This window comes from Neopelma chrysocephalum, unplaced genomic scaffold (genome assembly GCF_003984885.1).
Source record: "Neopelma chrysocephalum unplaced genomic scaffold, ASM398488v2 Primary Assembly neopelma1_84, whole genome shotgun sequence".
Taxonomy (NCBI): Eukaryota; Metazoa; Chordata; class Aves; order Passeriformes; family Pipridae; genus Neopelma; species Neopelma chrysocephalum.
This window is the reverse complement of record NW_020897746.1, coordinates 8,558,549-8,582,905: the sequence shown is the minus strand read 5'-3', so window position 1 is coordinate 8,582,905 and position 24,357 is coordinate 8,558,549. Positions and strand designations below refer to the sequence as shown.

The following is a 24,357-nucleotide window of genomic DNA, read 5'->3' as shown; positions in this document are numbered from 1 at the left end:
TTAATGTTTCACAGGGGAATCTAATATTTCCTGCTTATTAAACCTGTGATAATAGATAAGCCTTGAACAGTATTGCAGTTTGTGAGGAGAAGGTTTCATTGTGTGCCTTGGCATCTTCATATGAAAGTTGTCCCCTTTGACCTTTTATTTATTTATTTGTTTATTTAAATTTATTCTCATAGGAGATGGTTTTCCCCTTGGTATTTTTGGTTGACAAATGCAAATGTTCTTCCCCTTTTAAAGCAAAACAAACCAAAAAAAAAAAAAAGCCTGAAACAATTATCAACTTCTACAAATAAAAGATATCTTTGGAACCATCAAAACTCTGGCCTTAGAAGTTAGTCTGCTCCACCCACATGTTTTTCAGGTAAAACCTTTTATTTATTACCATGCAGGATAACAGAAAAGCATTGGCTGCCTAATACTCTCCTTTTTATGATCAGGGAAGCTTTTGCTGGGCTGTAGAACAATATAAATGATGAAGGAGCACAGTTTTCGCTTATATTCATTTTATTTTGAGCAGGATTTTCTGGAATGCTGGACAGGTGAAGTAACTTCTTTTCAAGTTGGCAGCCAGTAAGTTAATTTTGTATTTCTGTTTTTCTTGCAGTACTGTGTGCAAAAAACCTGGTGAAAAAGGATTTTTTCCGTAAGTAGCTGTTAAAGTTTTATACATTTATTTATAGATGGGATAAATATTATGCAGGTGCTGTAGCCCAGTGTTTGCACATGATCATTGTATTAAGATATTTGCAATAAGGGGGGTGAGGGCTTTGATGTTTTCACACTGTTTTATTTCAGGGCTTCTAATTTTTTCTGAAGTGACACTCATCAGATTCATAATAATAATTAAAACACTGACACACTCTCTCTGGTTTTATGGGAGTGGGAAACAAATGTACCCACTCAGGCAAATGACATGTTTTTCAATTAGTGTCATATATTTATTAAAATGTTTTTCATGTAAGAACTTTTTGTCAAGCAAACAGATGTGCTTCTTAATTATTAATAATCACCTCATAATACCAAGCTACTCTGAAATTATATTTTAATTAATTTTAATAATGTTTTGAAAGAAGTGCTAAGAAGTAGATGAAGGAGGCAGAAAGGAATGTTATTTTCTGTGTCTGCACACACAGATCACCTGGGAGCAGGAGGAATCCCAAACAGCAGACCTGAGCTTGGGAAACAACTTGGAGAGGGGATGATACAGTGATTTGTGATACTTGTCTTTGATCTGAATTTCTGTATTGATTGTATTGAGTGTTTAACAGTTTAATGGTGCCTGAAAATGAAACCAAACCAACTCAAGATTTGAGCTCTGTGATGCTCTTGAGTGCTGAAACACAGATCCCAAGGTCCTGTTCCTCCCCTTCCCGACGTGCCTTGTCTTTATCCCACGTGCTTTCCCTGGCACTTGTCCTGCCCAGCTCCACCTGAGTCACCTGAGGAACTGGAACTGGGCCTAAATTGCTCTACAGCAAATGTGATTATTGTTTCCCCACCTCAGCTCCCCCAGCTGAGTCACGGAGCACTGGGGTGAGGGCAGGAATTAGGATGAGAGGGAGAAGGGACAGGATGGCCTGACCTGGGGGCAGCAGTGGTGGGACCATCCTTGGGGTCAGTGAATCCCTGGATAGAATCCATCAGTTGGTTGTGCTGATTCTGAGCTGCTCCTGCTGCTTTTCCATGCCCAGCTGGGCAGCACCATCTTAGCACTGATTTTTGCTGTTCACCTGGACTTGTGTTGGGTGTTTCTGAGGTGCAGAGCTGGCAGACAATGAAGCAGAAAGCTTAGCAGGAAACCAAGTGCACCTCAAAAGCAACAATAACCTGTTACAGGCAATTTTCTGTAATACCAATATCAGCCAAAACTGTAGTTGTGGTTAATCTTAAACACAGAAAGAATGTAAATCTGTTTTCTCTGCCTTTGGCTGACTTCTTTGTATACCGAGATTTTACTCACCTCTGAATTAGGAAGATTTAAGATGTTCAGATTTTTTCCCCCAATGTGTTTGACTCAGACAACTTTTTCTTGGTCCACATCAGTGAAATAATCTGCTAATTTACCATTCCCTGTACCTAATATGTCATGTTGTTCCCATTCATTAAATATGGTGCTCATTTATGAATAAAAGGCAACTTGAAATAAGAGATTAAAAAGTGAATTGTGCAGTGATGCAGGTCTTCAAAGCATCCTGAGCCATTTGCCAGTTTTTTCTTTTTTTTTTTTCTTTTCCTCCCCTCAGGACTTCCTGATCCCTTTGCCAAGGTTGTGGTGGATGGATCTGGCCAATGCCATTCTACAGATACTGTGAAGAATACACTTGATCCCAAATGGAATCAGCATTATGACCTGTAGGTGGTAACAGTGATAACCAAAGGTTTGAAGTGAAATCCTCTAAAGTACCCAGACACTGTCAGATGTTCATAGAACTGTCCTGTGTCCCTGGGAAGGATCCCAGGGTTTATTAGTTGGAGTGAAAAATATATGTATCAAAATTCCACTTTCTCATTTTGAAATCTGAACCCCACATTTGTTTTCCTAGTGGTGATTTCTGCAGCACGCTTCACGTGTACCACAGCGTTATTTCATTGTAATATTTTCATGTTAACACTTCTGTAAAATGAAGCAAATAATTGACAATGTTTCCCTCTTCTCTTGGTGCTGTTTTTGTCTGTTGTGGTGCTACAGTGTCTTTTTCTCTGTGTATCAGTTTCCCCTTCTATCATTTTCTGTCCTAAATGTTCTTCTCACCAGGAATTGTTGTTACCATCCCTTGAGCACCTTTGGGTGCTTCTGAGCAATATAATCAGTATGGCATGTACCATGTACATGTCCTGGTTTTCCTCTGTCTTTCTAAAGCATAGGATATTCTGTATAATACAAGTTATTAAAGCTTTTATTTTTATGTAGGTCTCTTTGTGGATGCTTTATTTTCCCTGTCTTTTAGTCTTTTATTCTTTATCTTTTTTCTTGGGGTGGAAGATGAGGAAGAGAATTGAACTGGTTTAATTCATTATATTCTCCTGTTCTGATCTCTGACTTTATTCCCCTGGCTCCATTCCCTACCCTGTATTATTAGAAACTGTTTGAGCATATTTATGTGAGCTTTGGCCATCACCAAACCTGCAGCAGATCAATTATTTGTGCACAGAGAATTTCTTGTCCCTCCTTTTCCAAGTGAAGAAGAGCAGCTCGATAGGTCTCTCAGCAGAACGTGGAAGGCCTGGTTCAAAGTCTTTATTTGAATATCCAAGACTAGATATGTGAAGTCATTGTTCATAATGTGCAGGATACAGAACATTTTCATTACTGCTTAACAAAATATCATGGCAGTTTAGTGAAATAATAGAATTATAGTTTTATTGTCCAAAGTTAGTTTGGGTTCTGCATGTGAGACTGTAATTCATATTCATTAGAAAAATGGATATAAAACAAGTTTTAAGTTCATGTGTAAGGAATGGATCTTTATATTTAAAAAATCCGAAGTTATTTTGATTTTTTTAATGTTGATTGGTATAGAATGGAGATTTCAGACCTCTGCCCTTCCGTGTCCTCTCCAAAGGTCAGTCCAGAGCCAAGGAAAAAGGCCTGAAATGGGAGCACAGGCTTTGACTGGTTTTTAGTTAGGTGGGTCCATTAATGAGCATTAATGCCCAGCTTTACAGGGATAAAAGGTGGGAAGTGCTGCCAACGTGGCTGAGTGTAAATCCCTCTGTAACCTTTGTCCAGCTGGGAAGGGATACTCCTGCCCAAGGAATGATGGGCATGGTGTGGAGTTAATCTGCTCCAGAACTCTGTTGGGAATGTCAGTGATTCCCTGTGTCTTCCCAAGGATCTGCCAGTCCTGTCTGGGTGTTTGGAGTGCTGTGGGACAGTGGATTTGACTGGGATGGGTTGTAAGGGATGCTCAGTGCTCCATGGGCGAGTGATTTGATTCCCTCCTGGAGAAACTAAGGAGCAGAGGACATGGGAAATGAGGGAGGATGTTGATGTGCAACCAGAGGAATGGAAAAAAATAGTAAAATCTTTAGAAAAAAATTCCTTTCTGGTTATGATTTTTAAGGAGGGATGAACAGAAGGTATTTTTAGGTTGTTTTACAGAACAAGCTGTGGTTGTATCTGGATCCTGTAGTTGTCTCAGCATTGGAGTGAGACTGTGATTGCATTATAAAAAGCAGAGATAGCAATGGGGTTTTTGGCAGAATGTTCTCCTCAGGCAGATTTGGGACATCTCTTGCTGGATTGTCTGAAGGAATTTAGACCTGCATGAAATATTTTTTGTGGGTGGTGTTTTTTTTTTTATTTTCTTGTTCGGGGAAGAACATCCCTTAAAAATTAGATTTTGTTTAATTAGTGTATTATTTCCAATATAAATTACTTGTCATGTAGGGAAAACTACTTTGCTTGATTCTGACTGTTGAATTCCCTGGTGACAGAAGTATATCCAACATTTCTAATCCAAAGTAAAAGTTATGTCAGGCCTTGTAATTTGAAAATAATGCTTTCCCTCTCCAAATTTTCTTCATTATCATTTAACCCTTTCTATAGTCTTGCCTGTTATTCCAGTTAAAACAGCAGTAAAAGTTGAGATCTCTTTGGTACAACAACTCACTGCCTGGCTTTTATCTTAAGGTAACTTTTTGTGTGATATACCCAGTGTAAGGTCTCAGCTTCTCATCTGCACCAGATATTAAGATAATTAACCTTTATTTTGGGGGGGAAAAAGGGATAGTAACCATCCTACTGCAAAGCACCTCACAACAAACCTCAGGGACTACAGGACTTAAGTCTTTCTTCTTATTCTTTGAAAATAACAGGGATTTTAAATGTTTTAATGTTTTCCTTCACAACACAGCATTGCATGGGAACACCAGTCTCTGCCACTGTGTTGGGCTGATTGAAGTGTCCCCAGCCTGGAATTTTTAGCAGGTTAACATGCTGCTAGTTAACAGCCTCATCTGTCATGTGGTGGCAGATGCCAATGGCACAGTCAGGTGGAGCTGCTGGGATATATTTATGCAATAATGTCAGAGTTAAGTTGCTAATTCCCATGGAATTTTGTGACTTGCTAACCTGATTCAGCAGAATAGGTGTTCTATTGTATGAGAATTTTTTTTTAAACACTTCTGCAGTGTTGTAAAGAGCAAAAAAGGGTTGGCTTTTGCCTAACGTGGTTCTTAATTCAGATCTTGGTGTGAAAGGAAGTGGTTGGATTAGTTGCTTGGATTCTCCAGCCTCGATGGGTGTGTGTGGAGGGGGGGAATCTGGGAGGCTTTCCAGAAAGAAATTGCCAAATAGTTGCTGTCTGGATGTAGTTTAATGTCAGGAAAATACCATGCTTGCCCTGGATGTATTCCCCTTCCTTATTTTCAGTCTTGTTTGTGTTTTCCCAATTGTGCTCAGGCCTTTCCTCAAAGCTTTGGGATAACCAGGTTTAACACATTTACAGACTTTCTTGCATTCAGAGCTAAACTACCTAAACCAGCAGATCAGAAACTGAGCAAATCCCCTTTTTCTCTTCCTTCCCCTTCTGTTCAGTGATAGCCTGATCTCTCCTGCAGCCTTCCCAGCTCACCTCTGCCCTTAAGGCCCAGCAAATCACATCATGTATTTACCTCTAAAAGATGTTTGTTCCGTGATCTCCACCAAAACCAAGTCCTGGTCCCATCTTTACTCTGTGCCCTTCTAACCCTCACCCCCAGGCTCCAGCATGGACTTGTTGCTCTCCTTTGTGGTACCTGTCAGGTGTAACCTCACCCAACTTCCACTGCTGACTCCTCCTCTTCCCAAAATCTCCTCACTGAAGGTTCTGGTGCTCTGTGGTGCCTTCACAGCCTCAGGATGTTGTGCTGCCCTGGCAGAATTGCTTTTTTCCCCTCAGTTTTCCAACTTTGCCCAGTTATTGCTGATGATCCTGGATTTTTCTCAGGGAGAGAAGGCAACAGCTCTCCTTAGTGCTGGGTTGGACAATCCCAGCCTGGATTAGACAATCCCAGCCTGGATTAGACTCCAAAAGAGCCATCAAACAGCTCCATGTGCAGCAGCTTTGCCTTCTGCTCCTGCCTAAGCCCCAGGTTCTCTTGTGACCATCCCAGAGCTCCAACACCCTCCAGCTGCTGCCAGAGATGAGGGTAAAGGAAAAGAGGAAAAATTAGGATGGATTAGAAATAGAGAATTTCTGGCTTCCAGCTCTGAGTTCATACCTCTTGATGGTGCGTTTTTTTCAGGAATATGTTTTTTCCACTTTCTTCATTCCACATTTCTCCAGTGAGCTGAGCTCTTCAGGAAAAGTGGATACAATGCCATGGGGATGAAAAGCCACTTGATCTCAAACCTTCCTGAGTGGTGTATTGGCTCAGAAGGAAACAGCACCTTGGCAAAGAGAATCTTGTTTAGGAAAAATAACAATTGCCCCTGTGTTTTAAATTTTATTAAAACACTTTAGAGGTTTCCAGTATGGCATGTACTTGATATTTTTTTTTAGAAGTGGAAGTGCTAAGAGTAGGGAAATTGAAATTTCTGAACATGCAGTTCTTATCCAGAGCCTTAATTTTACAGATTCAGAAAGTATAGAAGTTAAGAAAATGTCTATGGAAATTGAATTTCTATGTTTTCACTTCATTAATACTAATGCTGTTATCTCTGTTGAAGCACTCAAGCTGTGAAATAGAAATTGCTGATAGGGCAGAGGAAAAAAAAAGAAAAATAAGCTCCAGAAACTTTAATTATGAGGAGGAAGAGAGAGTCATCCAATAAAGTGGGGGGGTGTGGTTTTTGTTTCTGGTTTGGTTTGTTGCACTTTTATTTTTTGGAACATTCTTTTTTAATCAAAAATAAAATTCCTAGCTGAGGCTTTTATGTTGGAACTTTATTGCCAGATGATGTAAAACAAATGTAACTTATCCACCAAATGAATTGGAAACTTCAGCTTGTCCTACTGTCACTCTCCAAATGCAACCATGGGTTTTCATGGCTGAAATTATGCAGAAATGTAGATTATTTTGCTATAAAGCCAACTAGAAGTTACTTAACTATTTCTTTTCTTCCTTTATATATATATATATATATATATATAAAAGACATTTTTATTTGAAAAAGACAGCTTGTGTTGCTTATTTCCTTTAAATATGTGAACTAACCAGGTTTTAGGATGCAAAAATCAGAGTAGGTTATAGTAGGATATGGAGTCCTCACCTGTTTGGTGTGGATGGCAATTCCCTGCATCCCAACCATGGGAACCTCACCCTGAAACAGGAATTCTTGGAAACTGTGTTGTGTATTCAGCTGTTCTACGTATTATTCAAACTGCTCTGTTATGAAATTGTGTTTAACCATCTACCTTTGACTTTCTTAAAGCAACAAGGAAAACTGGAAAATTCAAGACAGGTCATGATAAGTCTCTGTTTTTAAGTGCACCTAATTTGTTCTCATAAGAATTTATTTTAAGTACATAAAACATTGTAGACTGCAACTGTGCACGTGACTCCCCATCCTCATCTCGTTTCTTTATGCAAAATTGGCATTGTCAAGGTTGTGAGGCCAAAAATCTGACCTATATTGTGCAATCAGTTTACCATTCAAAAAACTTGGGGTTTTTTTATATGAAGCTTGTGTTTTGTTTGGGTGCTGGGTTTTTTTTTGTTGTTGTTGTTGTTGTTTAAATGTGCAGTGGTTCTTTGAAACCTTCAGGCTTTTCTGTCTCCTTGGGTCGGTCCGTCTCTGCAGGTGGGGGAAAAAGAAGTTGTCAAAGTTCTGCTTTTTGGAAAAGGAAAAATGGGAGAAGTGTTAACCTGATCACAGCTGGAATTTTAAGCCATGACAGTTAGTTCAATTATTTGGTTTGCCAACCTTGACAGTATCATTTCTATCTTTCTGAAAACATTAAGATGCTTTCAAGCCAGTAAAGCCACAGTCAATGGGGAGATGTATTTAGACATGGGTTGAGTGAGTTTGATCACTTTTCATCTAAAAACAAACAAAAAAAAGCACTTGGAACTAAACTAAGGCCAGAATTTGTGGTCTGGGAAGGGAGAACTACAAGCAGTTCTTGGGATCTAAGCCACAGTTACAAATTCATTTCCCTCAACTTGAAACAACTGTAATAATTCAGTATTGGCGATTGCTGATTTATCTGGAGTGTTTTGAAATTGTCCTCTGGAAGTTTTGAAAACAAAAACTAGCTCACAAACGTAATTGCCTCCGAAGAACAAAGCTTCAAACAAAAAAAAAAAAGCACAAATAAACCAGCCTGCAGTGTCCAGGTTTTCCCAGGCCAGTGGGATGCAGATCCAGGTTCTGCCGTGGGAATGCTGTGAGGAGTCAGTCCCGTGTGAACAGAGGCAAGGGGGAAATGTGGCACATGTCAGCTAAAACCTTTTGGCATGGTCCTAATATGTGATGTATGTCACAAGCATACATTGCTCACAGTAAATCAGCCCCCCAGAGCTTTGGGAGCTGCAGGTGTGGCCCCGGGTTTGCCCTGTGTTTTTCCTGGGTGCTCAGAAGGGCTCTGATGGAGGGTGGTGCTTCCCTGGGGGTTGGAAGAGCAGCCCCTGAAGTGCTGCAGGAGGATGCTGAGCTGCTGTCCCGGTGTTGGGCTGCTGTCCTTGCTCCCACTGCTCCCAGACCCTGCTGCCACGAGCATTCCATCCCCTGGGGTGGGGCTGAGCAGGGGCATGAGGCTGAGCATGTTTGTAGCTGCTTGGAGAGCTGTGTCAGGGCCAGCCCTCAGCTGCTGGGTTGCTGTTTTAGCCAGATTTCACAGACTTTGGGTCACCTGAATGCCTCCTCCCAGAGTCAGGCTTTCAGACCAGTCTGTATTCCAGTGAGCTCCTTCATAAGACATGCTTCCATCCAAGTATGAAGTGTACATCTTACCTGCAGATGACTTGCTCTCTCTTGCCCTGTGTGACATTTTTAATGGAGTGGTTGATAATTCCCCCCCTCCCCCCCAAGGTGATTTCTGGAGCCTTGTCCAAGTATTCAGTGAATGCCATTCACAGGGCTGTTTTCCCACGTTTTTCAGGTATATTGGAAAGTCGGATTCAATAACAATCAGTGTGTGGAATCACAAGAAAATCCATAAAAAGCAGGGAGCTGGTTTTCTGGGCTGTGTGAGGCTTCTTTCAAACGCCATCAACCGCCTTAAAGACACTGGTTGTAAGTAAGCTAAAGACTTGTTTCTTCTCTTTCAGACCAAACTTGCATGTACAGACTTTTGAAGAAACACAGTTTTTGCTGGATTTTGTGTTCCAGCTGGTTTGGTAGTTTGTGGTGGTGTTTTATTGTATGATTTACACTTCGTGTCCTCCTTTTGTAGATCAGAGGTTGGATCTGTGCAAGCTTGGGCCAAATGACAATGATACTGTTAGAGGACAGATAGTAGGTAAGTAAAGGTTTTTATCTTTTAATTCTCTTGGAGCTTAATGGTAGCTGTAGAAATAACCCTTCCTAGATGTCACTTCTCTATATTGAATTCTTCAGTGTCTTCTGCCAGAGCCATTTGGACCTCAGGCTGAAAGTATGTATGAAGAGAATTTAAAAAAAAAAAAAGCACAAACAAAATCCAAACCAAAATGCTCAAACCACACACACCAAAAAAAAAAAAAACAAACAAAAATATTTTAATAAGTATTGGGGCAAATGAGACTATAGATGATAAAAAAATTATTTAAAGTTTTTAATTTCACTGTAAGGAATGGTGAAATTTTGAGCCTGAACTCCCTGTGGAAAACTGACTGCAAAATCCCTGGCCACTGAGAGCTTCAGCAAATCCTGTGCTTCTTGGAAAAGGGTGAAGCATCTTGCTGTGACAGGAGGGAATTGCTGTCTGGGGTGACTTGGTCAATTCATTTTGTGTTTTCACGGCTTATTAACAAGTCTGTCACCAACCTCAGGAGCTGGGCTTTGTCATTCTGTGAACACATAACTTAAGAATTAAAAAGAAGGTGGCAAATTGGAAAACAAGTATCCACAAAAAACTTCATGAACATTCTGGTGCACTCTCAGTTTTGTGAAGGCAGTGTTTCTAACAGGCCACTTAAGTCAAAAGTTGGTCAGGATAAGGAAGGTCTTTATTTTCGTAAAGCAAGGTATTAATGAGAACGTTCAGACATGGGGCAAAGGAAAGTGAATTTTCATGCTCAGTTTTATGTTCAATTCATAATTCAAATGATATCCAAGCAGCACTTTTGTCAACCAGGTAAAAACATTGAAACATCAACCAGCAAATAGGGGCTTCAGTACGTTTGTTTGCTTTCCTCAGAGTGCTCTGTTGAATAATACCTCTGACTTTCCCTCTTTATGTTGCTTTATCCATCTGTCTCATCTGATCTGCCAGGGCTTGCACAGCACTAAGATAAGAGTGTGATGGCACAGGAGAGTGAAATGGTGGTAGAAATGTGGAATTGTCAGTGCATTGCTGACACTTCAGGGTGTTCTTGAGCGTTAAATTTTCCATGTGAGCTTGCACAGAAGAGTAGAGGATAAACCAGCCTCTTTTGTAGGGTGTGTTCTGTTGTGGGTTTGGTTTGCTTTTTGGGTTTGCTCCAGTGTTCTGGTCCCCTGAGCAGCCAGGGTGGGTGGGTGAGGTTTTGTTAGTGGGGTTGCTTTTGAGAGGGGACTGAGCCCAGCTGACAGGAGAGCTGGTCCAGGGTGTGCTAAGGAGCAGGGAGCTCCTCTGCCCACACCACAGAGCAGGGACTGTGCTCCCATGCTGCCCTCCAGAGTATGGAACACACATCCTGGTCATCATCGCTTGGGAATGCTGGCATTCATTAAAGGAAAGAAAAAAAACCAAACCAAAAACCCCACCCCAAAGCAGAAAGGTCTCAAGGCTACTGGGATGCCAGATGGGAAGCCTGGGGCAAATCCATTGCAGTGTGCAATGGCCAAGAGACTTCAGAGACAACTGGGGAGAGACAACTAACTAGTCAGCAGTGTGGGCATGGACTGCACTCACGGGTTGGCTTAACCTGCTGTACCCACACAGAGTGGTGTGGCCAGAGCAGCCCTGGCTCTGTGGGGATCCCTGAGCAGCAGGAACTGCTGGATCAGGCACTGAACCTTGTCAGGTTACAGCAAAGACCCAGAGCAAACTGTGTGTTCTGCTTCCTGCCATTCTCCTCAGAAAGGTCAGCTTTGCTCAGTCATGGCTCTGGTTTAATTTAATGCATCCTTGGTAAGATTCCAGGGACTCCTGTCTTGTTTTATTTAAGTTGTCATTATTAATCTTCTTATATTTTAATCTTTCTTCATGAATGCAATTTTGTTGAATGGGTGAATTGAGCCTGAGTAAAACTAGATAATTCCACTGCAGTTGTTAGATGGTGGAGAAATCTAGGTTAAAAATAAGTAAGAAGGTAGAATAAGTTGTAAATAATACTCTCAGTTCTTCAAAGGATAAACTGTCTTAAATTAAGAGACTGTGCAAGATTTGAAACCAATACTAAAATCTGATTGATACATTCAGCAGATGATAACCTTGCAAATCAAGTGGTTGCCTACATGCAACCATGTGTGGTTGGAATGTGTGGGGTTCTTGCAGAATAAATACATCATCTAAAATTTTGATTTGGTTGAAATTAAATTGTCTTTCTCTCCATTTTGTAACATTAGTGTACATGGAAGACTAAGAGTTAATTTGGATTAGGAATGCAGCAGGTACTGCAGGGCTCCCTGGGTTGGTCTGTTGAATTCTAAGCTTCAAAACATGTTGTTGTTGAAAATTTGGAGACTCAGGCAAAAGCTGCCAGTTCTGCTCCAACTTTTGAAACTTTGTGATCTTGACCAAAGTTTGGTTGCGTCCAGGTTAAGGCCTGTAAGGTCATTTCACTGCATTTATAAATAGGACTTGAAGACAGTTGTCCAGAGGTACATTAGTGCCACCTCAAGAAATGTGGGCCACAGCACGTATTGAGCTTTGTAAGCAATTGTTTTATTGTTAAAGGCGTAACAAAACATCAAAAAAACACCCCAACCCTGCAGGAACACGAGTGTCATAAATTATCAGATTGGACACTTGCAAATTGTGATATTGGGAACAAAAGCAGCGTAAAAAAAACCAAAAATCTTTGTTTTCATAATTGCAGTACAAAAGCTTCAGGCATAAATATCCATTACAATGAATCATGTAAAAAAAAATAAAAATTAAATTAAAACCCCAGTGAAGCAGTTTTGCTGAGGGCAGTGAGGGCTTTTCAGGGTGCTTTGTGTGGGTTGCATTTGACTTCTTACCGCTGGTGTTAGAAATAATAAACCAGACATGCAGTGCTTCTAGCAGTTAAATTTTGCCTGGTTTTTGTGTTTGCGTGGATGTGGCACACAGAATACGTAAGGAGGAGTCAAAACCAGAGAGAATTCCTTATTTTAACAGTTCTCCTGTTGGCCCTGTCCCAGCCATGCTGAGGTGAACCCCCTCCTGCCACCAGTCAAGTGTCAGAGTCCACCTCATATGGAGAAAAGTTAATGACAGCTTCAGATTTCAGTTCTTTTTCTGCCTTAACTTGCATCATATTCTTTCATTTTTAATATTCTAACTTTTTTTTGAAGTGAGATGTATGTTTTCATGTATGGAATTCTCTCCACTGTTTCTGTGTGACAAATCTTTGATTTGTGAGAAGGAAAAAACATCCAGAGCATGGCTCAGCTCAGTCCTCCCGAGTTGTACCGATTCTCTTTCAAATGTAACTGTCATTTGCATTAAGATGTCATATCTTTAATAATTCTTTTATTATCTTAACAGTAAGTCTCCAGTCCAGGGACCGAATAGGCACAGGGGGACAAGTCGTGGATTGCAGTCGGTTGTTCGACAATGATTTGCCAGATGGGTAAGCAGAGATCACTGATGTGAACACAAATACAGCCCATCCAACACACTTCTGCACTAAGGAGAAGTCAGTGTACAAACAAATCACTTTATTTTTGTTCTTGCCCTGAGAGTTCTGCAGTTTTGCATTCAGGAGCAGGAGCTAAGCCAGCTGGGACACACGGAACAGTTATCGGTTAATAGGGACGTGGCTTATATGAATAAATGCATTGAAAAACACACTCAGCTAAGAAAACACGTCTTTCAAGTTTTAAAATTGATAAGTTAATATAATGTTAGATCACAGGCAGCAAATTGACTTCTCCATGTAGTAGTTTTGTAGCGAGGAAGTGACCACAGGGCTTGGCTGCCTTGTTTATCATATATACACTGTGATAAACATGGATCACATTTTATTCCATGTGTATCACAGTGAAGAAAACATGATTAGAAAAGGTCTGCACTCAGCCTGAGTTCTCACTGTGTTTACCTGCCAAAGGCTGGGTTTGGGGTTCTGGTTTGTCCCTGTGAGAGTTAATGACATCATTATCACCTAAAACAGTTTTGAGAACGCAGGAAAATGCTCTGGTTTAGGTTCTGGTGCTGTCAGCAACTTCTTCAGAGCAAACACAGGCCTTCTGAATGTGATTCTTGGCAGGTAAAGACAGGAGAAATGGAGTTTTCAGATGATGAATTTTGAAATGCAAATTAGCATCTGAGCCCTAAACAGCATTCTTTTGTTAATTTGGAGTCTGGATAAGTCAAAAACATTTTTGAAAATGCTTCTAAATCTTCACTTCAAAATGTTCCTTGCATAAATATTGCTCACTTAATTGTGTGACTGCAAAGCTTCCTGTACAGTCTCATGTGTTTTGGAGTGCAAAATTAATAATAATTAAAAAGTCACATTATTTGAAGCTGACTTTTTAATGAAAACAAGTGGTGCGTGAAGATGCTGTGAAAGCACTTGTTAGAGTCAGTGGTCAAAACAACTTAAATGCATTATTAAACATGCTGTTTTCAAGAAGTTTCTTTATGTGGCTGTTTGGATTTAATTAGAACTCAAGCAGTTATGGAATATGAAGGTGTGATATTGTTAATGATGTGCCTGGTTCCAAGGGAAGAATATGTTAAATCATTTCTCAGTTCAGCTTTCAGTTGTTTCCTGTTACCTTGTTCAGCCACCATGATTCATAACGGTGCAAGTCTTCCTGAGTTGGCATTTATGTTGGAAACATTTTGTGCCCTGGTTTCCTGGAAATACCACTCATTGCCTTATCTCTCCGTGCCTGGATTGCAGGTGGGAGGAGCGGAGAACTGCTTCTGGAAGGATCCAGTACTTAAATCACATCACACGGACAACTCAGTGGGAGCGACCGACACGGTGAGGGATTATTTGGGAGACTGAGGATGGGATGAGTTTTGCTTGCTGGGCACTGGTGATTCCAGGTGGCTCTAACAGGGGTATTGGCCATTTTCCTCTAAGTCACTCTGCACAAGGTTGTGCTTTCCTTCTTTAGCATCTTACTCCTTCAGTCTGCCTAATATTTAACTCACAAGATCATTCAGAGTTGTTTTTTTTCCTCCTCTAATAGCAGCATTTTGGTTTTCTTGAAGAAATGAGATCATGAGTAGCTGTGAGACATTGCCTCTGTCCATGCCATGACCATGTAACCCAGAATAGTTAGAGCTGATTGTTACAGCGCATGTTTCAAAATCATTTCAGTCCCCTTTTCTGATAACTGTAGATGTGTGTTGTGAAGCTGTTCCTCAAACCATTTCTGCTGTTACCTGAATTGCAGGCAGTGTCATTGCAGATTTTTCAGACTCTTCTGCAGACTCCCTGTTGCCTGCAGTGTCTTTTCCATTCTCAATGTTATTCTGGTCTCTGCATGGATATATTTGACTTTAAATAATCTGTTCTGTTAACACTGCCAGCTCTCATGCAGTTTTGGAGTGAAGGGATTGAACAGCTTTTTAATTTACCTATTTTTATTTTTCCTGGTATGTTAAAATACCTGCTCTAAGCTCCAGACACATTTACAGTGGAGAAACAAATGTAAAATGTATAATTTGTTTTGGGGATTTCAAGTGACCTTGTCAATCCCCCTTTAACCCATTTTAAATCCTTTTGGGAGCAGCACTGAGAGATGAAATCACACAGTTCAATGTTCCCTCTAGCAGTCGAGCTCTCAAGAGCAACAGCTTTTTCTCTTGCTTAGCCCTTTTTCAGCATCCTCTTCCAATAACCTTCCTTAAAAACTATAAGGAATAACAAGGCCTGGTCACTTCCTGAGGCATATGAAGACAAGGTGAGAAAGTTTGGGGGTGAAGAGGAGATTGAGGGGAGACCTCGTTGCAATTACAGCTTCCTAATGAGGGAAGAGGAGGGGCAGGCCCTGAGCTCTGCTCTGTGGGGACAGGGACAGGACCCCAGGGAATGGCCTGGAGCTGTGTCAGGGCAGGGTTAGATTGGATCTCAGGAAAAGGTTCTTCCCCCAGAGGTGGTTGGGCACTGCCCAGGCTCCCCAGGGCAGTGGGCACAGCCCCAAGGCTGCCAGAGCTCCAGGAGGGTTTGGCTGATCCTCTGGGGCACAGGGTGTGACTCTTGGGGATGGGCCTGTGCAGGACCAGGAGTTGGACTGGATGGTCTTTGTGGGTCCTTCCAGCTCAGCACATTCTGTGATTCTCAGTGATTCCCCTGGTGAGCCCAGAACAGCAGCTTTGCTCCAATCCCGGTGTCCTCCTCGGCGAGGCAGCGGCTCCCGCAGAGCTTTCCCAAGAGCCCCGAGATGAAGCTCCCACCAGGTTTGTCCCGTGGCCCACATCCAGTCAGGGTGCAATGTTCCCCTTTTCCCCAGGCCAGCATCTGAGTACTCCAGCCCGGGCAGGCCACTGAGCTGCTTTGTGGACGAGAACACTCCGATCACGGGCACCAATGGCGCAACCTGCGGGCAGGCGTCGGACCCCCGGCTGGCCGAGAGGAGGGTCCGGTCCCAGAGGCACAGGAACTACATGAGCAGGACACACTTGCACACTCCTCCTGATCTACCTGAAGGATATGGTATGAAAATCAGAATTCTTTAATGTGGGGGGGGAAGGGGTCTCCAGAAACTGGGAAAATGGGTTGTGTCTTCTCCTCATACGTGAGATCCTTTTGATCCCTCAGTTTAGGGAAATTGGTCTTTGTGAGCTTTCATATTGCATTTTTTTGTTCTTACTGTGATTAATTCATTAGTTTTCATGTTGCATTTTTGTTCTTACATTTATTAATTTGTCTTGACTTCACAGAACAAAGGACAACTCAGCAAGGTCAGGTCTATTTTCTGCATACTCAGACTGGTGTCAGCACGTGGCACGATCCAAGAGTACCCAGGTAAGAAGTGATGGAAGTACCCCTAAGGTTTCACATAAAAATCATTTAAGCACTGCTCTCCTCTGTCTAATATTATATTTCTGATTCTTGGCCCTTAATATGTCATTATCATTCGTCAAAATCAATGAGTGTCTCTTCCTCAGTTCTTCAAGTTGTTATTTTAATGAAAGATGGAAAATGAAGAAAGAAATTACAGTGGTGTTTTGAAAGCAGGTATAGTTCACTGATTCTAGATATTGCATGTGAATTAGAGCCAAGTCCAGATTTTAATACTCTGCAAGATAATGAAACAATAGGTAGAATCTGAACACTTCCAAAAGAAGTTTTATTGAGATACTTCAGTGAAAACTGGGTTGGATTGGAACAGTGAAACTGCTATTCCTGTTGCAGCTTTCTCAACACTTGGGAGAAGATAAATATGAAGTCTTTTTGATTTAATGTCCTTATTTACATGATACACATGTACATATTGGTCATTACTGTACACGTGATTATTTCTCATGTTTGAAAGGATAATAATGGAAATTATTGATAGCTTCTGATTGTTCTTTATATAACCAAGAAATCCTGTTGAAAACACTTGGCTCTTAAAGCCTGTGGATGGTGGTGTGAGATGTGTGTGGTTTAAAACTGGCAGCCAGTGCTGGCATCTGTGAGAACTGCAGTAACTTTGACAATTGCTGATGTTCCTTCCCATGGAAATGGGTGTCCCAGGAAGGATGAAATGCCTCATGGCCACAACTTCATTGTGTTTGGAATTAGTCTTTTGTTCCTGTTTCTGTGTTATGAGACTATCCCTTGCTTTGATGTGTTACCTGCAGACCTGAGGCTGCAGCTGTGCCTTAGGAAGCCCATGACTTGTGTATTATCCAAAACCAGGCGCTGGAAAAAAGTATTTGAAGAGTAATCCTTAAGTTTGGGGTGTGATAGTTCTGTGTGCAGTCTAAGTTAGCTCTGCCCTGAGGTGTGGCAGCACAAACTGCGTGAGCGTGTCTGAGAACAAAATTTGGCTGTTTGCATGAGGGTGGAATTGATGTCATTTCTGGGGAATATTGTATTTTTATGCTAATAGCCACAGTCATGTAGTCAACAGAAGTGAGCCCTGTGGTCCAGCAGCAGTGTGTTTATGGGGAATAGCAGCAGGAGTTCAATCCCAGAGCTTCGGGTTTCCATTAGTGGCTCTCCAGTCTCTGGAATCCCTGCAGGTGGCACCTTTTTAGCCATTCTGTCCCTTGGCTGTTTCCTCCCTCAACTCCCAGGACACTGGGAGAGCTGAACCTTTAGAAAGAGCTGCCCTGGGCAGTGTGAGGGATCTGAGGTGTGAATTATGTCCATGAATAATCAGCGAGTGGACATTTTTGGAGACCAGTATTTATTTTCAGTGAAGCTCTGGAATGAATCTGCATCTTTCTAATTTCAGCAGAATTTTTCTTGAGACCTGCTGAGCCACCTCTGCATTGCTTGGGGCAGAGCTGAGTCATTGTTCAGATAATACTTGATTTGAAATACTTTGTTAGAGAGCTGTTTGTTTCCCACCAGCACTTGGAGTTTGGGGGCAAAATTGCCAGTGCCATAGACACCCATCCCATGTGTAATTCTTCATGAAAACTGTAACTCTACAGAAATATAGTTTTGTTTTGTAGGAGTTTATTATAAAGTGTGATTCACAGTTCCTTACGTGACTAATGTTGTTTTAAAAATGCTTTCTGTCAGAACTGGTGCAGAACTGCAATTCCATTTTGACAAATATGGCAATGGTCTTTATTTTTGTTTGAAGCCTGTATTAATTTAACAGCTGAAGTTGGTTTGTAAAAATGAGGGTTATTTGATAAGGACCTTTTTTCCCCACGGCATGTGTTCTGGGGTGTGTGTTTTTGCTGTGGTGGGCTTGCACCTTGGGAGTAGAGATTCCAGCTGAACAGCTCAAGTTTCTGAAACAATACATTTTCTCAGACTTCATGGAATTGTTCTGTTACATTTACGCTTGTTTGGCTCGGAGGCCAATTGCTGAGGTATTTTTCATTTTATATTTGTTTTCACAGGGATCTTAGCAACATCAATTGTGAGGAGCTTGGTCCACTGCCTCCTGGATGGGAGATCCGAAATACAGCCACAGGCAGAGTTTATTTTGTTGACCATAACAACAGGACGACGCAGTTCACAGACCCGCGGCTCTCTGCGAACCTGCACTTAGTCTTAAAGTGAGTCTCAGGTCTTAAACTGAGTCTAAAGTCTCTGGCACGTGTTGAGTGCAATGGAGAGAAGAAGGTGACTCTGAGGGGTGCCGGGTTTATATCAGGATTCATTCTGCCATTCAGGGCGATTTAAGGAGTGTTCTTCCACAGCAAAGACCAGTTCGGTTGCTCTTGAAAACAAATCTCAAGGAGCATTTAGGCAGGAATGTGGCTGGTGTGATGCAGAGGGGGAGGGAAGCAAGTGCTGTCCCGTTGGAAACATTGGCCCGTGGATTTTTTTTTCCTAACAGCAAGCGGGACACTTTGTTTTCTTTATTCTTCGTTCTGTTTCAGTTGTGGAGAACTTGTTTTAAAATATGAAGTTGCATGTGAGCCGGTGGTGTGAAATACTGATGACTGGGTGCACAACTGCCCAACCATCCTCCTGGAATAAAAGAGGAATAATTCAGCTCCTCCCTTCAGTTCCAGAGCAGGCCTAGTTGAGATGTTCTCAAAATAAGACCCAAAACAATTTAAATCGGGTTTTTTACGAAAAGAATAAAATAGAATAGGCACTGCATTTTTTCTGCCTTAGTGGTTCGATATCACGTTTTCATATCTCAGTTTTCAAAAGAGAAGGGGAAACTCAAAAAGAATTCTGGCTCTTGTTTTATTCCCTCGGCACTCGTTACACAGTGGGGATTTTCTACTAAAAATGGAAACCAAAAAAGAAACAAACACTTCTCTTTTCTTTTTGCCCAGACGTGGCTATCGGCTTGGCCAAGCTATTTGGGAGTTTGACTCTTTTGTTTCTCCTGCTGACACCTTTTAATACTCCTGGGAAACACCTGTAAAGTGTTGAGTGGGTGTTAAGTGGAAGAAACAATGAAGAGCTGGTTACAGGGAAAGCCCTGGGCAAGGAGTAAGTAGGAGGAATAGTCCTTTAAGGAAGTGAATCATTGGCAAGAAAAGCTGAAGGAAAGAATAATGGGAACAGGCACTGAAAAGACAAAACCGAGGAATGGAAAGTAATATCCAGGAGTCAACATGTCCTTTATGCATTACACAAAAGCTGTCTGGCCTTTGCCCAATACACACTTGGACTTCCCACCCCAAGAGGGAGAAGAGTCTAAATATTGACAAATAGGTATTTTTGTTTAGAGAAATCAGTGGTTATATATGTGTATGTTACAGGACTTCAGTAAGCTTCCATCATCCAGCCACTCTGGCAATTTTTTTTAATTGAAAACAAAGAAATCGCTATTAATTTTAGTTTAATCCAGAGTGGTGGTTTGAAATGAACGTTATCTTAAAAAAAAACTTACCAGTGGAGGAGCGTGTTCATGTTTGAAACATAGAAAAGTTCCTTAAATCAATTCAGATTCAGATATTTTACTTGAAGAAATCTTCAGACCCTCTTAGCTACAGCAGTACTCTTCTTAAACTGTGGAAAATTCAGCCAGCTGGGCAGGTTCCTTTGGAAATGGCAGAAGGGTCACAGTGGCCAGTTGTACCTGGGTTGTGGAGGACAGATACAGAGCTGCCTTTGTCATCTGACAAAATCCAATTTGACTTCTAATTTCCAGACTCACAGAACCATTTTGCATTTATTTAAACTCCTGCAGTGTGCTGAAGTTTTTTCATTTGTCCATCTGTCTTTCATTAGAGGAGGATTTCAGAAACTCACCCATCAGTGTCATCAGCAAAGTCTGCTGCCTGATAAATCATCTCGGGTGTTTATTCTTTTCTTGCACCAAACAGGATATGTGAAAGCTTCCCCTGCCTTGAGCCCACCTCCTTGTTTGTTCTTTAAAAAACAACAACAACAACAAAAGGAATTTGCCTTGGGCCCGACATTTTGTAAATTTTTTAAGAAATAATGTAGTACTTGGGTGGGATGGTGTTTTAGGTTCAAAGGCATGAGAAAAAGTTTACCCTCAGTGATACCGACTTTTCTACTGAGCTGAGTAAAGCCCTTTGTTCCTCCAGTGATGACATTGTAAGTTATGAAAACAATCAAACTTGTTCTGTTTTACCAATTCTGTTTCGAAATATTGACCGAGAGTTTGTGATAGATTTTGATAGTTGTGGCACCTGAAAAGTATTTAGTTGTATCCTTAAAGCACTGTATGGAATCAAGCAAAGTCATTCAGCTGTGCAAACAAACTGAGAAATGAGGTTTAATGACTTAAAGCACTGCAGATTGTGTAGCTAATACTGCACTGATTATTTGTAGACTAATGTGGAGGATGGCATTTTATTTTTCTCCTCCTTGTATTTCCTTATTTTGGGAAGTACTAGGAGGAGAAACATAATGGTTTAATTTGATGCATAAATCCTAAATTTATGCCCATTTCAGAGATTACATTTCCTTTAAGACTGACTGGCTTTGTGCTTGTGGGACTGTGTCTTTTTACTCTTAAAGGCAGCAGGGATGATGCTCACTTTAGTATAGAAATATGACCTTCTCTGGTAGGCATATCCAAGGAATATTTTCCCATATTCCTCCCTATGGAATTAGAAAGTTCAGAACAGAGAATAAAGATTTGGCCTTAATTTGTCTATCAAGTAAATACAGTTTAAATGAGATTCATATTTAAACCTAATTCCAAGTGAACATTGCCATGCACAAATGACACAGAGCCACAATCTGAAACCACAGCGAGTGTGTGTCTCTAAATTATTGTAATGACTTGGTTTTTCAGGAAATAAAATAAGTGTAGTTCATTGTAAGACCAATGTGTTCAGCTTGCAAATAAAGTTGAGGTAGCCTTATGTAAAGAAACAACACCAGAAGCAAACAGATCACTGAAAATAACAGCACTGAGCTGACTTCTGAAGTTCTGCATCCCAGGACATGGTAACAAAGTAGGATTTCAGTGTATTGTTCCCTCCTTAGAGCCCAGGAATAAAGAGGTGTTATTATTGCTAAGCTGGAGGTGAATTTTGGTTGGCCAGGAGAGTTTTCAACTAGGCCTTGTTTCAAAACAGACAATAGGCTGAAATTATAAAATATATTCAAACTGTTTGGTTCCAATTAATATTTTTTTGGTCTCTGTTGAAAAAAAAAAAGTTCCACTGGAGAGCATTCTGAATTGTAGCATTTCTTATTTATCCAGGAAATGTAGGGTATTCTCATGTGCTCCACACAGAGATATTCTTCTCGTGGTTTAGGGAGAATAGAGGTTTTATCCTGTGTTGTTTGGGAATGCCATACTAAAAACTGTAAAAATATCCACTCGCTGTGTGCAAGACACAGAGAGCACATCTCTGCAACATGATCCATTTACTTTTCCTGGTAAGAAGTCAGATTTACAAAATCTCTTCGAATTGCTAGTAAAAATACTTGTTTATCTGTGCCAATTAGTTCCATGTGAACTCCCACATTCCTGTGGTCCAGACTAGGCCAGGTACAAGGGACAAGGTCCTTGCCAAGCTGCCAGTACAAACATCTTTTTGTAAGCTTACTCTTTTCCAGACAAGCCATGTAAAACAGACTATGGTATTGACTGGAGATTAGAGGCAGAGTGTTTGGCAGATCCCTGAATTTTAAAATGGAGGGAGGGAAAACACGCAAAGGAAATATGGAAACGGTATCTGAGAAATTCAGTGTCAGCAGCTCAGTAGTAAAATTGTATGGATAATACCTTATTGTCTGGGCTGTAACCTTTTACATACTTTGCAGAGTAGCACTAAGAGAAATAACAAGCCCTAAAAACAACTGATACTTGCCAAGAAAGACAGAACTACACGTCTTCAGTCAGGATAAAATCTCTCTGAATTGATCATTTACCAGCCCCGGACGGAGGTTTTTAGCGCAATCACCATAATAATCGCAGTAAATTGAAAGTATTCAGATACAAAGCTTGACCTCTGAGAGGAGAGGGGTATGAACTGAGTGTGTGTGTGTTTGCAGCCGGCAGAACCAGCTGAAGGACCAGCAGCACCAGCAGCAGCAGCAGGTGGTGTCCCTGTGCCAGCTCCCGGACGAGGCCGAGTGCCTGACGGTGCCGCGCTACAAGCGGGACCTGGTGCAGAAGCTGAAGATCCTGAGGCAGGAGCTGTCCCAGCAGCAGCCCCAGGCTGGGCACTGTCGCATCGAGGTCTCCAGGGAGGAGATTTTTGAGGTAACTGGAGGTTTTTGGCCCCTTTCTTACCGCTGAGGGAAGGGCAGGAGGGTCGTTCGTAGCGTTCGCTCAGGTGAAATCTCGAAGGCTGCGGTTGAAGCTGGGATTTTATGAAAGAGGAAACATTTCAGGGGGATGTCGGTTGTGTAAGTAAAGTAAATTTAAGATTAAATAAGTAACCTGGAGAAAAATCTGGGAAATCTGGGAAATCTGTCAGGTGCTGTGTGGTTATTGAGCCAGTAAAAAACTACTCTGATTTCCCCCTTATCTCAGCATGTTCAGAGGTAACTTCCTTCACACTTGTGTTTAAGATTAAAAAAAATGAGACTGTTGCAGAGATTCTCAGTGTAGGAATGCATTGGTCTACAAAGTATGTATTTACCCTATGGAGAAGAAGAAAATCAAGGAGTGCTTTGTCTGTGGCTGGAGATGTAGAGCCTGTGGCAGAGACTGAGGAAGGAGTCCAGACGCTTCATGGATCTGAAGATCCTGCCTCACTTCTTCCTTGAATGTATGTCTGTTCCAGAGGGGATGTTACAAATTGAACACCAAACAGTTATTAGTGCTCTGTGATATATGGTAATTGAGGTAAAATTACAGTTTAGTAGGATTCCTCTTCAGCCTTTGGATTACTTAGTATCAATCTCAATTTTAGTTGTTTTTTTTTTCCTTTTTGTTGTTTTCTCCAGAATCAGACCAATGTTATGAACTGTCTGGGCACCTGAATGGCCAGACGTGCCCACTGTGGGATTATCTGCATTCTGGGTTTGGGGCATTATTCAGCAGAATCAATCTGTTGACTTGATTAAACACAGTTATAATTCATTGGCCTTTCCTGGAGAACAGTTTGTCCTTTTGAGAACTTTCACCCATCCCACCCATCCTTGTTGCATTTTTACCCCACCCACAGACTTGATCACCCCTCTGTGTTGTCACAGTTTTTCTCAGCCAAGAAGGATTTGTGTTGGTCTTCCCTTTGGAGACAGTCAGACCAGTTCATAAGCAACTGAAAAAGCAAGAGAGGGAAGGGGACAGCACTGGGAATTTTGTGTTCTTGTTCAGTCCAGTGTGTTGGGTCCCAGCACACCCACCTGCCTCTTCTGTCCTGCAGAGCCAGAGGTTGGAGCTGATACTGGATATAAATAAGAACTCAGCTTTTTTGTTGTTTAATTCCTTTTTTAAAAATGAGCGTTTGTTCTGCCTTTCAGCTTTGTTTCTGTGTTTTCTTGGTGAGCTCTTACTGATAGAGGAGTAATTCTGTATTTACTGGGATGGCATTGCTGCTTCTGTTCTTTAGGTGCTTCCTGATGGTTGGCACGTGTGTTATGCCCAGAGTAGAAGCTCCTCTGTTGCTTTTCAGACTGCAAAAATTACAAGCCTTTAAGCAAAACAAAAGGAGTTTACTGACACAGATTTTAATTTTTTTATAAGTTCCATGAGAATGAGAGAGGGAATGTTCTGCTCACTGTTCACCTCTGGATATTGAAGGGGAGGTGGATCTTCTCATCTCTCTGTTTTCTTTGAAAATTATACTGTCCAATGTTATCACATTTTTAGAAAATGAAGTAACAATCTGTGATTTGAGAAACTGGTTGGTATTCAGGAAAATAGTGTCCCCTTTAACAGTATCCCCTTCAGACTCTGATCCTGAGACTCTCTTCACTTCCAGTACACAGCAGTAGCTTCCAGCCTGGAAGGAGCAGTTTAATGAAAGAAAGTGTTGTGTGTTTACAGGAATCCTACAGGCAAGTCATGAAGATGAGGCCAAAAGACCTGTGGAAACGATTAATGATCAAATTCCGTGGGGAGGAAGGCCTTGATTATGGAGGAGTTGCCAGGTAAAGTCACTCCTCTGTCTCTTCCCTGCA

The 24,357-nt window shown here is 41.3% G+C and overlaps 1 protein-coding gene across 2 annotated transcripts in view; it reads left to right on the top strand.

The window, feature by feature from the left end:
* The window catches only part of SMURF2 (SMAD specific E3 ubiquitin protein ligase 2), a 58,540-nt gene that overhangs the window by 25,179 nt on the left and 9,004 nt on the right, over positions 1-24,357 (top strand). For both annotated transcript variants that reach the window (XM_027692005.1, XM_027692006.1), the window contains exons 2-12: positions 611-649; positions 2,250-2,358; positions 9,033-9,166; positions 9,327-9,392; positions 12,750-12,834; positions 14,113-14,196; positions 15,674-15,876; positions 16,104-16,188; positions 18,231-18,389; positions 22,279-22,489; positions 24,224-24,327. In XM_027692005.1, coding sequence (XP_027547806.1) covers positions 611-649; positions 2,250-2,358; positions 9,033-9,166; positions 9,327-9,392; positions 12,750-12,834; positions 14,113-14,196; positions 15,674-15,876; positions 16,104-16,188; positions 18,231-18,389; positions 22,279-22,489; positions 24,224-24,327 — 1,279 coding nt within the window. The remainder of the gene's footprint in view (positions 1-610; positions 650-2,249; positions 2,359-9,032; positions 9,167-9,326; positions 9,393-12,749; positions 12,835-14,112; positions 14,197-15,673; positions 15,877-16,103; positions 16,189-18,230; positions 18,390-22,278; positions 22,490-24,223; positions 24,328-24,357) is intronic.